Source organism: Pleurodeles waltl, chromosome 10 (assembly GCF_031143425.1).
Source record: "Pleurodeles waltl isolate 20211129_DDA chromosome 10, aPleWal1.hap1.20221129, whole genome shotgun sequence".
Taxonomy (NCBI): domain Eukaryota; kingdom Metazoa; phylum Chordata; class Amphibia; order Caudata; family Salamandridae; genus Pleurodeles; species Pleurodeles waltl.
In genome coordinates, this window is record NC_090449.1 from 364,875,337 (window position 1) to 364,890,332 (window position 14,996).

At 39.4% G+C, this 14,996-nt stretch overlaps 1 protein-coding gene across 29 annotated transcripts in view; it reads left to right on the plus strand.

Moving 5' to 3' along the window:
- Positions 1-14,996, plus strand: part of RBFOX1 (RNA binding fox-1 homolog 1) — a 788,453-nt gene that overhangs the window by 448,661 nt on the left and 324,796 nt on the right. For all 29 annotated transcript variants that reach the window (XR_011199113.1, XR_011199112.1, XM_069210596.1 and 26 more), the window contains exons 5-6: positions 866-958; positions 2,234-2,294. Coding sequence is in view for 27 of the 29 variants with exons in the window: in XM_069210596.1 (XP_069066697.1) it covers positions 866-958; positions 2,234-2,294 (154 nt within the window). In the remaining 2 variants the exon portion in view is untranslated. The remainder of the gene's footprint in view (positions 1-865; positions 959-2,233; positions 2,295-14,996) is intronic.

Sequence of the window (14,996 nt, forward strand, 5' to 3'; positions counted from 1 at the left end):
CATTGGAAGGAGAGGTTAAGATGTTGTGACCTCTTTGAGAGAATCTTATGGAAAAGAAAAGAGAATTGCATGTGTGCCCGGTAACCATTTGTTGACTCTTACTATGCCAAAGAAAATAATTGTTTGCACATAAAAGCAAATGTTGAAACTGAAAGTGTTTAATATCACCACAACATGTTTATGTTGATTAACTCATTTTTTTATTCACACCATGTTTCTCTACTTTAGTAGTCTAATGTTAAATAAATGTGTTAAACATAACATATTTGTAAATAAAATTACACTTTATAGGAGTTAGAATGTTTTGGTTCCATATTGTGGCATTATATTAACAATTGTTGCATGCAAGCTACAATGTAGTTCACACAGGCATGAGTACAATGAATGTGACAAATGCTAAGTAAAGAAATTTGCTGCTAGCTTATGGATGTCTGTGGTTTTACTCACATTAAAATGATTGCATGCTTGAAAAGCAAAGGCTGACTTGTATTCTCATTTTCATATTTCTTTTTACCTTTTTCAATACACAAACTTTTAATTTGATTTCATCTTCTTTTTGTTAGGTATATTTTCCTCTGTAATCACATAAAGGTATTTTCATGATGTCAATCTTCAGTTCTGTCAGTGACACTTAACTGATGTAAGAAACGCACACACGTATTTACATTTGTGGTCTCTAATCAACATCTCAATGGTCGTATATGAACATATATGATATTTTTTGGAAAATTGCATGTTTTTGAAATATAAGAAAGATCAAAACAATATCAAGATAAAATCAAACAAAATATATTACAAAAACGTATTTTATTGATTGAAATAATAATATGCATGTTGTTTTCCCCCTTCTCCCTCCTGCATGCAGGGATTTGGTTTCGTAACTTTCGAAAATAGTGCCGATGCGGACAGGGCGAGGGAGAAATTACACGGCACGGTGGTAGAGGGACGTAAAATAGAGGTGCATGTTCAAAATATTTTCCTTTCATCTTTTACAAATGTCTCTTTCACTCTCATTTGGTGTTTCAGATACATTAATGGTGTACTATGTGTGATCCCCTTTCCCTACCCCTTCACATTGTTACAATATTCAAGAATTATTCTGGCTTTTGTGTTTTCTCATAATTTTATATTTTTTTAGTGTTTCAAATATTATTCGGCAAATTGAAAACTGATATGTTGAAATAGAAATAACCAGTTCAAAATGAAGTTTTGCTTTCAAGTGTCTTGCAGTCATATTTGTAAGAAATAAAAAAAAAATATTCTAAAAGCTTTAGTCATTAAGTAAGATGTTGCATATTTTGCCTTTTCATTTCCCCTCCACCAACGGTAACATGTAGGGCCCTCCCACAACTCTCTGTAACTGTATACATACCCATGCTGGCGAAGGTGCTGAACGGTAAGTGGAGAACACCCTCTGCCCTTTCACATACTTAGCCCTGATTTCACAGGAATTCCTTTATCTTTTTCATGTCTAAATGTATCTCTTTTTTTTTTTTTTGCTTTTTCCTTATTTCCCCTACATACTTCTTCAGTTATGTGTCCTGTTTTAAAGCCTGAGTGGCACTGATTTGATGGAGGATAACTTACGTGCATTTTACTTAGATTGCTGTGAATTGTGTTTAAGGGTGCACCACCTGTCCCTCCCCCATTTCTATTATTATCAGTAGTAAACTGTAATTTCAAAAGCATGAATGGTATTGTTAAATCTTACAAAGAAAAGCTCCTTCCCTTCCAAGTAGAGAATACATGATGCTTATTTTCCTGTAGTGCCTCTCCTCTCAAAAGTTCTGTTGCACATGGCTGAAGTTTATTTATGCCACATTTATTGATGCCTCATTGGTTTCAATGTACCTTGTCTCTTCCTCTCAAATTCACTGCATGAACATTTATTTATTCATCTTGCTTCTGTCTGAGCTAGGTGACCTCAATGTGATATCATGGAAATATTGCATGATTTAAATAGTTAATTGAACAATGATTTTATTTAATTTTGGCTTTGAGGTCTGCTTGTTAAACTTTTAGTGGTATGATTTTTCTTTATTTAAATGGTATGTGTTTTAAAATATTTTAGTAAGCAAATGTCAATATTATTAGCAAGAGTTGATTTAAACTTTAAAGCTTTTGTAAGACCTCAAACTTGTTATCTTAAATGAGCAAGATCAACTATGCATGTCTAGAATAGGGCTGTGTTCCTCCACATAAAACATACTAATTCTCATTTCTATATGCTTAGGTAAATAATGCAACAGCACGTGTAATGACAAATAAAAAGACAGTGAACCCTTACACAAATGGTAAGTCTGGGAGCTTTTAATGTACACTTTTTTAACCTGTGATAAAACTCAAACTGGGCAATGAACTCAGTGCATAAAATCTTCATTGGAACTGTTTTCATGACTAAGAATGGACAATGGTGCTCATAAATGCTTTTTAAATCAGTTTTCCCATTAACAGTTCTATGAACTAATTCACTGTTTGAGAATATCTGTTATCTGCTCTGTGCTATAAATAAGAGACTGAGCCATGTCATAAGTATACAGAATTGTTTTTCTTGTTTAATTTGATGAGTTGGCTTTTTGAAGGTTCCCCTACACAGGCGTTGCATGTTCAGAATCATTGAGCTTGGTAATAGTATGTTTAGTCTGTTACAAAAAGAGTGTGACAGTTGTCAGATATCGGAAGGATTAGAATTGACAAAGGCTTTCAAGATAAAAAAGTGACCAATGTGTGAAAAAACAAGAAAACTTGGGCCCTATTGTGAGTTGGAAAACCTGATTGCCAAACATGTGGTGAGTAGACCGCCAGTCTCCTCACCCGACTACTTACAATGTTTGCACTGAGCTGACCGGGGGGAACCTCTGTATTCGGAGGTAACCGCCAGCCCAGTAGAAACTGTGCAGCAGCATTGGACTCAGCTCCACATGGAGCCAAGTCCAATGCCGTCACACGGGGGAGCCCTCCACCACTCTTGGAATGTGCACTGTCTGCAAAACAGACAGTGCAAACTCTGATGATGGTGGGCAGGGGGTCCCTGTAGTACTCATGCCATGGGCATGGTCGGTCCGCCACGGTTGCAGCAGTCCGACCATCATCAGGAGGCTGGCGGTCCTTGATCCGTCAGCCTTGTAATGAGGCCCTTAATTTGTAATTAGGCAGTTGTGTCAAAGCAATGCTCAAAATGTTGGTTTGAGAAGTATAAATAGACTTTTTGTGTTATTACAAAGGGCATTTGTTATGAAAACATCAAATAACAGATTGTATGGAGTGTGTATTTCCCATTCAGGCTTTCTTGACACAGAAATAAATTCATAAAAAAAAAAAAAATGAAAATGTGACTGCTCTTCTTACCAGTCGTGTTCTTCTATGCCAACTTCCAGTACCTCTGCACAAAGGGTGCCAATGTTGAGGGTTAAAAAAATTGGACACTTTTGTTGTTTTTATTGAACTATTATGCAAGTCACAATGTGGGTCAAAATGTACCTACTAGCCCCAACCCATCAATCAACATGGTTCAGCATATGTTACCTATAGTTCCCTTCCCCATTGTCACTATCCAAGAAGATTGTGCTTTCATTCATTCTGTTTAACACATGTGTTTGAGTAGGATACCTAACTATCTGGCTCCATTCAAGGTAGTGATCCTTAAAGATTGTTTGGCCAGAGTAAACAAATGGTACTAGAGAAATGGACAGATCTCAAGCACATCAAGTCTTTTCATAGCACTGTAGGTTCAGAGGACTGGTTCAGCTAAGACAAGCCCAAGGGTGAGTTGCCCCAGACCAATGGAATGTGTTATCCCCTTGATTAACAGTTCCACACCTTTAGTGTACTTTTTATCACAGCTTAAACAGGCATGCTCAAGAAAGTTATAGTTTTTCTATCTGAGGATACTTGAGTTTGCTCCCTCTTTTAGTGCCTAAAGATTGACTTCTTTGCCTGTACTTTTGATTTGCTCTCTCACTGATGACATAATTCCACTTGTGTCTGGCAGTGTACCGACCCAAGAAACAGCCAATATGACAATTAAACATGCTCAATCCAGTGTTTGGTCATGTCTCCTTTTTTAGATGATAGTTTTGTTTATGAATGTTTACCACTCTGCACACCCATTGGTTTAATCCTTCTTAGAAATATGGAAACCAATATGGCAAAATGTCTTTTACATATGCAAATTTCTGAATTGATGGTACATCCCTCAAACAGTGTCCTCCCACAAGCTTTCTGTGCATAATTTGGACATGATCCACAGATCTTTTGCTGCATAAAAGTCAATGAGAGGCACTGTTGCCTTTAAAAGATCCACATTTGGCAGGCACAAAGCTAGCTTTGTTGGAATCTAAAGAAATTAAGTTGTTGTCTTTGGTCCTTCCAAATGTAGGAGTGATCCAAATGAGTAGACCCTAAAATTGGGACAAAAAAAACCCAAGTGATTCAATTTTCGCAAAGATGGGTATCGCCTAGATTTTGTTTGTCAGCTTGTGAATTGAATTCATGGTAGAAGTTTGTCAGAACTGAGTTCATTAGTTTTTATTTTCTTGAATTTCACATGTCCATAATGTATTTTTAGATGTAGTGTTTTAGCATTTTCCGCAGCCCACGTGCATAATGTCAAAACAGACTGGCATTTCTTGTGAACCTCATACCAAACATTACACACTGCCCTTTTTGAATCTTCACTAAAGGTGCATTACTCATCTACAGTGTCAGGGATTACCTTTCATCTTTATGCTCGGAAATATGCCATAGCTTCACCCATATACTACTGCTTTTAATTCAACTGTGATAGTGCACTCAGAAAGTATGAGGTGTAAAAATGGTCTGTGTTGTATAATTTAAAAATGTTAATATCTTTTATGTGTATTGTCTGTTGGTGCCTTCGCCAAACCACTGGTACAATAGGCAAGCATAATTGATTCATGAGTAGATAGGTATTATTTAGTTATTCTTTCTTCCCAAACTAATCCGCCCTGTCAGTGTCTTACGGAACAGGACCTGTTTGTAATGTTCTTTAAAGAGCCATCCAGTGAAGAGAAACACTTAGGGGCATATTTATACTCTGTTTGCGCCGGAATTGCGTCGTTTTTTTTACGCAAATCCGACGCAAAGCTAACTCCATATTTATACTTTGGCGTTAGACCCGTCTAGCGCCAAAGATCTTGGAGTTTGCGTCATTTTTTAGCGTGGACACCTACCTTGCGTTAATGATATGCAAGGTAGGCGTTCCCGTCTAAAAAATGACTCCAAGGCATGTGCGCCTTATTTAAACTCCCGTGCAAAAATGACGCACAGGAGTGGGCGGGTCAAAAAAAATGACATCCAGCCGCTTTTGCGTCATTTTTTAACACCTGGTCAGGGCAGGCGTTAAGGGACCTGTGGGCTCGGAAGGAGCCCAGAGGTGCCCTCCCATGCCCCCAGGGACACCCCCTGCCACCCTTGCCCACCCCAGGAGGACGCCCAAGGATGGAGGGACCCATCCCAGGGAACTTAAGGTAAGTTCTGGTAAGTATATATATTTTTTTTTGTGGCATAGGGGGGCCTGATTTGTGCCCCCCTACATGCCACTATGCCCAATGACCATGCCCAGGGGACATAAGTCCCCTGGGCATGGTCATTGGGCAAGGGGGCATGACTCCTGTCTGTGCTAAGACAGGAGTCATTTCAATGGGGGTTGGGAGTAAAAAAAAATGGCGCAACTCGGGTTGAGGCCAATATTTTGCCTCAGACCTGACTTGCCCCATTTTTTGACGCCCAAGCTCCATTCTCCCCTACGCCGGCGCTGCCTGGTGTGGGTCATTTTTTGTGACGCACACCAGTCAGCTGCACCGGCTAACGTCATTCCATAAATAAGGCGCCAGCATGGTGCTTTGGAATGGCGTTAGCCGGCGTTAAAATTTTTGACGCACAACGGCGTTGGCGCAGTTGTGCGTCAAAAAGTATAAATATGGCCCTTAGTTCTCTTAATCAAGGTCTGCATCACTAACAAATTAACAATCACCAGTAATAAGTATTCTAGTACCCTCTCCTGGGGGTATGGTTCAAGTCTGACAGGCAAAGCAATTGATATTGTAAGTAGTGATAATGGTATGAACCTTGGTACTAGGCATGGTATTTAATTTGTTTTATATTTCCAACAATATGCACTTCTATCAGTGGAGCATTTCTGGGCTGAATACATGTTGTCTGCACAGAGTACTCAATAGGTGTTGCAGTGAATTTCATAATTTACTTTTCCTTAACATTGCCTAAATAAACTAAGTAAAACATATATGCTTAGGTTTGTTGTGCATTTTGACAGTAACAGCTTATATTTCAATCATGTGATGGAAATTGTAGATAGTTGTACAAACCCATTTTTTGCTTGTTTTTTTAACACGTAAGTATGAAAGCTCTGGCATTTTCTGTAAATGGAATCCAAATGTCACAGAAGTTGTTTGTGTGCATACTCATGAAACAGGATAAATGCACATGAATGTTCAGTCACCATAAACCAAAGACAAATCAGCAAAATAATATTTGGAGCTGCCAGTAGAGAGTTGTGTAAGCATCCTTTTTTTCAATGTATCCATTGTGCAGGAATAGTTTATAGACCTTAAGAGGTCAGCTAAGGGGGAATGCATATCTGTGAAAAACAGGTCAATGGCTAGTGAGGATCCAAAAGCTCAGACAAAAAAGAAGGACACAGTGATTTGAGTATTGACTCAAATCTGAGTAATTTGTGCCTTTTCCGGGGTTCAAATTCAGAGCTGTAGATGGTAGGCCTGTAGCACCTCTACAGCATTAGTGGAAAGGAGAAAGCCAACTATATGTTTTCTAATCAAATGTATGAAGTGTACAGTGTTCAATATTTTGCTTATGGCACTTTATAAGATGCTTGGGGGGTTCCTCATTACACCTGGCAAATATTTCAACCAAAACACTTTGGGGAACATTATGAGTTTGGTGGGCGGTTTTTACCATCTGCTGAATTTCCGAAGGGGAGGTTGACGGCACACAGGATACCTCCCCGACAGCCCCCTTAAGAGTTTCGCACTAGGTCAGCATTCGAAAACCTGCAGGCCGGGGGGCCCCTGAACTGCTCATGCCAAGTGCATGGGCAGTACAGGGGTCAACAAGGGGCCACCTGCACCCATTCTCCGCCATCCTTTTCATGTCAGTGGTACCGCCATGACACCTCTGGCAGTGAAGGGGATCGTAATCCTCAGGGCAATGCTGCTTGCAGTGCTGCCATGGCGGATAAGAACCCCCACCACTTCCAAACTGCCGAGATCTCCGATCCTGGTGGTTCCCTGGCAGCCTGACTGCCAGGGTTGTAATGTGGCTCTCGGACTGCCGCAACCACCATCCGTGAGTCTGGCGGTCTAGTGACCGGCAGACTTGTAATGAGGCTCTTTTTTGTTAGTAAACATTGATTAATTTCTCTGCTTTAGAATGTAGATTTCCTGCTTATGGCACGGACTAGTTGCCGTTTATTGTTAATCTTAAAATGATGAGGTGATCACAGGGTCCCCAGATTCTGTTTGTGATGTTACTGAATGTGAGCTTATGTAACGTGACGTGCAACAATAATGTGTTTGAGGTGCCTATTTACCACCACATTGGCTGATTAGCTCTTAACATAGAATATTAAGTTACACATTTCGGGTAATACTTGTAGATCTACCCTGCTGCTTAAAATTAAGGACTAAGTTAAGTGGTTCCCAGTGCTTTTAATAGTTAGATGTGTATTCCAGAGTTTTGCTGCAATCAGAAACAAGGCCAGACAAAGACTAAATGTGTGGCTTGGCTGGCAGCGCTTTACTTCGTCACTGTTTCTTTCTGCCGGCACTGAAAGGAACTACTGTGTGAGTTTATGTGCTGATTGTAAAAGGGAAAAATGGTCTCACTCACAGTGAAGTTAGCCAAGTGCTGAAGTGGGCTAACACGTTATCCCAAACTGTATGCTGTAGTCAGTGGAAGAAAAATGTGAAAGACACAATAGCAAATCACAAGATGAAGCGATCTCACAGAAAACCCCTATACCCCTATACTCACAAGAAGTAAGTATTATATATATATATATATATATATGTATATATATATATATATATATATATATATATATATATATATATATATATCAAACCAAAGCCCTTTCAGGGTTAGAGTGACACATAAATTATGCAAAAAACAAAGGAGAACACTGGGAAGTTCCCAATTTTAGGTGGAGAGCTGCTCTAGTAAGGAGCACCCTGTAACACCAGCGACACTCTAGATTTGCTCACCTCAAATGTCTGCTTATCTAGCAAAGTTTTTAAGCATAGGATCAGCACAGTGCTATCCTCGCCAAGCTAGATAGTGACAAAGTCTTTTGCCATTTGTACAGCAAAATCTTTAAGCATAGAATTGACACAGTGTCATCCTTGCCGAGCTGTAAAATGACAAAAGCCATTTACCACTCCAGGCACAGTATTACAGCTTTGGACTGGTCAAATACCGTCCAAGCCAACCTGGAACGAGTAAAGCAACCCCTGACACGTGTTTCTCTCTCATTAGAGCTCTTCAGAGGGGTATAGCTTTGTCCAGACACAAGGGAGCACCCAGTATAAGTCAAACCAAAGCCCTTTCAGGGTTAGAGTGACGCATAAATTATGCAAAAAACAAAGGAGAACTCTGGGAAGTTCCCAATTTTAGGTGGAGAGCTGCTCTAGTAAGGAGCACCCTGCCTGGAGTGGTAAATGGCTTTTGTCATTTTACAGCTCGGCAAGGATGAGACTGTGTCAATTCTATGCTTAAAGATTTTGCTGTACAAATGGCAAAAGACTTTGTCACTATCTAGCTTGGCGAGGATAGCACTGTGCTGATCCTATGCTTAAAAACTTTGCTAGATAAGAAGATATTTGAGGTGAGCAAATCTGGAGTGTCGCTGGTGTTGCAGGGTGCTCCTTACTAGAGCAGCTCTCCACCTAAAATTGGGAACTTCCCAGAGTTCTCCTTTGTTTTTTACATATATATATATATATATAGACATATATATGTATATGTGTGTATGTATGTGTATATATATATATATATATATATATATATATAAATATAGACATATATATGTATATGTGTGCATGTATATATATATATATATATATATATATATATATATATATAGACATATATATGTGTGTATGTATGTATATATATATATATATATATATATATATATATATATATATATATATATATATAATACTTATTTCTTGTGAGTATAGGGGTATAGGGGTTTTCTGTGAGATCTCTTCATCTTATGTATATGTGTGTATGTGTATATATATATACATATATATATACACATACACATAAGATGAAGAGATCTCACAGAAACCCCCTACACCCCTCTACTCACAAGAAGTAAGTATTATATATATATATATATATATATATATATATATAGATCCTCTAAAAATGCTTCCCCTTAAGTGTTCACTTGTATCTGAGTGTCCACAAGAAAAAGCATCTGAGACAACTTCACCTCCAAATGTCAAACTTCACTTTATTGTGCAATGGTACAACACAAACTCAGTGTGTTTCGGAGACCAAGTCTCATTAATCACAGGTCACATATCATGCATACAAAACCATAGAAATTCAGCAGTTATAGTTATAGTTACCTCAAATAACTATAACTTGTGCCCTAAGGTAACTATAACTAGCGCCCCAGCCATGCTGAGTTTTTTCCTAAAAATGTTACTGCAAATATTACATTGATATTATCAAGGATGTTATCAAAGATGACATGGGCACCTTAATTTGTGGGGTAATTAGCGGTGCATGACGAGGGCATGAATTATAGTTACCTTAGAGAACAAATTTCTATGTTTAAAAAAAATCTATTTACTAACTATAATGTCCCTGTAACCTTTGTTTTTTTTCAGTGAATTTCTATGGTTTTTAACGTATAGTAATTTTCATTTCTATATGTTAATCCAACCACCTTCGGCCAGGCCCTGAGGCCAGCCCCCTATAAGCATTCAAACTTTCATCATGCATGCCCTTCACCCGCGCGCAGGAAGGTTGCCTGCAAGACCTGGCCTGCAGCCAGACCCGGCAGCCTACTCCCCCTAACCACTCCACCCCATGATGTACACAGGCCTTTGGCCGTGCGCAGCAGGAGTTGCCCGCGACCTCTCTGGGTGTGAGAATAGATGTGAGTGGGTGTATCTGTGGTGAGAGTCGTTGTCAGATTGTCTGTCTGGGTGTGAGAGCGCACACCTCAATGTTTTAGTGGATGTGTCAGTGTGTGCGTGGGTCTGTGAATAGGTGTATGAGGGTGTGAGTGGGTTTGTGAATGGTTGCATGAGTATCTGAGCGAGTCTGACTGGGTGCGTAAGTGTCTGAGTAGGAGAAATTGATTGGAGGCAGCTGCTCCCTGCTTGTTGAAGATTTTAATCTCTTTCCCCTGCAAGTGTGCAGGGGACAGAGATGAAACTTTGGGTTTTGACAGCAGGACTTGATTTACAGGTCCCGCTGTTAAAACCAGAAGTGTAAATATTTGCTGTGGCTTGGCTGCAGTGCTGCAGCCAAGCCACAGCAAACAGCTTTGTCCTGGGGTGGGCACTGCCGGGACATAGAAGGAGCCGGGCCTAGGGGGTGGCGGTCGCCAGGGCTATCTGTGGCTCCATGAGGGTGGCCACGCAACCCCGCTACAAACTGAAGAAAGCCCCAGGGGTTGGGGTCCCCTGGACTATGGGTATCCGAAACTGGCCCACTTCAAATTGTTTCCTGTTCCCCCACGGGGTGGTGCACCCAGGGGAGTGGGTGGGCCAAAGGCACCTCGCATATATCTATAGAAGCCCTGGGGGTGGTGGTTCCCCTTTTCTTTTTTTTTTATATTTGCTGTGGGGGTGGTGGTCCCTGGGGCACTGGGTGGTGCCATAGGCCCACTGCGTATCATTTTTTAAATGCCCCAGGGAGGTGGTGGTCCCCGGGGCAGCGGAGGGCATGCACCCCCGCATATACATTATAAGCCTCAGGGAGATGGTAGTCCCCGGGGCAGCTGGAGGAAGCCAGGAGCACCCCCCCCCCCCCACATTCCTAAAGAAATTCCCCCAGAACTTGGCCCACTTAGGGCCTTCATGATAACGAATCACAGGAGCCCGCACTTAATTTTTTTACTTTTATTTTATGGTGGATCCACCATGGATCCAACTGTAAAATTAAAAAAATATGCTTTTTAGACCCAGAGGATCCTGTTGGAACCCCACCACCAGAGCTATATTTTTTTCTTTTTTTCTGAGACTTTGCTTCAGCTGAGTCCCAAGATGGCTGAAAACACTTCTTTTGCTGAAGTGTTATCAGCCAATCAGATCTCTGCACAAGATTGAGATGTATCCTTTGCATCCCTATATATACAAATTTGGATTTCCTTGAATTTTTCAAAAAACTACTGAATGGATTTACACCAAATAACAAAAAGGACTGTTTCTGGACCAAAAGCTACCTTTCTGTCAAATTTGGTGTAATTTTGTGCAGTGTTTTTTGCGCTATCACTGTTCAATTGCCCATATGGGAATTAATATTGAAAAAAGCTCTAAATTTCACCCCCCCTTTATCTCGACCCCCGCTTGATGGATCACCCTGAAATTTTCCAAACAGCAGCTCACATGAATGTCAAATTTTGGGGGGAAAAGATACAGCACCAAAGATACAGGCAAGCAAAAACAGCATTTTCTATAGAAACTAGGTCCTGACTATAACTACCTATTGGTGACTGCCAGTGGGTTATATATATATATATATATATATATATATATATATATATAGATAGATAGACACATACGTCAGACCTAAAAAAGCTCATCTTCCCATCCCAGACCTTGTTTTCTGGAATCATGAAACAACCATCTGGTAAGGTGTTGAGGGGCATTAGAAAGGTTGTATTGACAGCATTAAAACAGAGGTATTGAGGGCTTTGTGATTGAAAAATTGCCAGTCAAAATAAATGAAACACAACATGCTTCCTTGCTTTTACCAGTTAAAACTGGTCCTTGGAATCAGATTTCGATAACTAAACCTCAGGTTTTCTTTATGAGTATTTTTGGGAAAGCATGGACAACAATATTTAGGATGGAGCCAGCCTGAATTACAAGGTGATGTTGGGGACATTTATCTTTATGTTCTGTGCCACTATGGTGCATGTTTTTAAAATGTGTGTAATGTGGACTGATTTTCTTTGCTTGAGGCAGAGTCTGGCTGCTTGGTTTGACAGTTTCTGGAGTTTCTGAATATCTTTTTTGGGGACACCTTTGCTGACCATCTTGTAGACCATCTTATGATTATTTTGTCCTGACAAAACTCAGGCCCTTATCAATTAAACATGGTTGGAAAGTTGGTTTAATGGGTGAATCCTGCTGGGCAAAATAAGAAAGAGACAAGGGTTTTCCACTGCTGAGGTTTGTTGATAAAAGGTATGTTTTGTGTCAACCCCATTGTTCCTAGTATATTTATTAAAGACAGTAGTCTGCATAATCCAGTCTTGAATTCGCAATGGAATCCACCACTTTGTGTTTATCTCAGAATGGGATTAGATAGTTCCTCATATGTATTGTTGAAAGTTGGAACCAAGGGACAGATTTACCAACATTTAGTACAGAGTTTGCTTCACAAAAAGTGATACAAAACAGCAAAAAAGTTGTATTTAGAATTGTACTGGAAAGGTGGCAAAAAGTAATGCAAAGTATTGCTTTACTTTGTGTCATAGGGGGGCCATGGGTGGTACATGGGGAGATACATAGATTTTTTGTACAACAGGCCATTGGAAAGCCCTATCTACCAGCAAAAGTAGACAAGGTTTGAGCCCCCAAAAAACATATTTTTCAGAGAACACTAATTTGGAGAACTGCTTGTATTACTCCAAACATTTCTGACTTTGTATCCAAAGTGGGAAACGTTTTAAACTTTGCTTAGGCATAGTATTTTGTACTGGAAAGGTCTTCAGGAGCCTGTAATACACCATGGGTGGCATGGTAATCAAACCATAGTTTGAGGTTGCAGATACTACCATCTTACTAACTGGTAACATCAAAGTTGAAGCCATGTCAGAGAGTTAAATTACAATTTTGTTGTTATATATTTGGAAACTAAATAAACCTAAATGTGACAGTGCAACATATTCTTTTTAACTAAAACTTCTGATGGAAGAGAGCAATTGGAACAGAAAGACTCTGTTGGCAATCTCATTATTTTTTTAATAACTACCCCACTGTCCTGATGCACATAAACTATAGTTCCTTTCGTAAGATGAAAGCCACAGGCAAAGCATAGCAGGAGCATGTTATATAGTCAGCCAAACTACCTCATACCCAGATACAGACAAAGATGAGATACATATGGAGGCGCATAATTGTCATTTAAAATGTATTTCTTAAGTACTTTATTAGCTTCACTCAGTATAAACAGGAGTTTCTCTTTATGTATTCAGTGATATTACAACCCTAGAACCTTTTTGTCTTTTGTGACTTCCATGTGCATCATCATGCATCACGCTGTTTTGTCTGCTTGTCTTATTTCTGCTGGGGAACCACACCTTTGAGGAAACAGAGATAGCATGATGGGTTCCTCTGAATAAAAACATAAATATTTCACCAGAACATTACAAAAGCAATTAAACAACATAATAACTATGGAAATAAGAAAACTTCAGTATCACCTTAATGGGGAATGTTAAGTCGGATGAGCAACAGGAAGACGTGAAGCACTTGCTGACTAATGTTGTTGCTTTTTTTTATTGGCTCAATAAAGACTACATTTTATCTTTACTGAAAGAAACTAATACAATATTTGAGAAATACATGTCAATTGTCAACTGTGTGCTTCTGATTTAGTAATTTCTGTCCAGATAATCTAATGTGAAGGCATTGTACACAAGTTCACATTGGTTTAGTGTGTGCCGTTGTAAGATCTGTTTATAAAGTGCAGGTCTGAAGTTTATACAAAGAGTACTATTAACACTAGTAATTATAATAGTTATTATTGAAAGTGCCAATAGAAGTAACATTAATGAATGCTTTATGCAGTAGCATGTCTTACAGTGACTTTTATTTTTAAAGATAGCTCAGGTTATTACTTATTACCTAGTCTACTCTTACAGTTTGTGTCTGTCATCCATATTACTGGTTTGATTTGGAGCAAGAATGGCTGCATGTTTAATTCATAGTTTTTTTTTTCTTTTAAAAATGTCTATTAATGTGGCTTAAACAATTTAGCTGTATTACTGTGTTACAAACAAGTAACATGCAGGTAACACAAATGTCTCTGCATGCGATACAGATAGTGTTGACTTTTCTCAGATGTTTCCTTTGCAAGCTGAAAAAAGTGTTAATTTGTACTGTGAGCAGGTTATAAGATTTAGAGGAAGCCAAAAGCATTTTAGCCTGTGGATTATTTGGACACCTCAACTTTGTTAAGCAGATGTGATTGCTCATTCAAATCTCATTAGGATTAGACTTTTCAGGATGTTTCTTTTATTATTTTTTGGGCTTGCAGCTCTTCATGTTAAGAGTGTTATTAAACTAGTGTCGTAAGAGTGGGTTGGCACATACAAGTAAGATTTATTTTTCTTTGCCTCCTATATTTCGAGAGGCAGTTGGAGATCCATGGCAGTTTCCAGTTTTGTATCAGGTCTCAGATTTCTATTAGATGATTTTCAGCTGTTGACCACTTCAGTTTTTTATTTAATCGAATATATTAACTACTTACCCTTCACAGCAGCTGTTGTAGACTCCAGTTGTACTGTATAATATAGCCTTAGGGCTCGCCGTAGTGGGCTATACCGACCATTAAAGGCCTGCTCTAGCATTAAAGGTCTGAGCAGAAGGAGAGGGCTTTTAACAAGGAAGCGGGACTTTAATTGCAGGTATGGCCCAGCTACAGAAGGCTATAAGGGTATAGAACATTCTGCCACTTGAGAAGTCCTCACAGAACCTGCGGGGATTAAAATCCTCTCGGGCTGCATGAGGCCTTTGTTCACA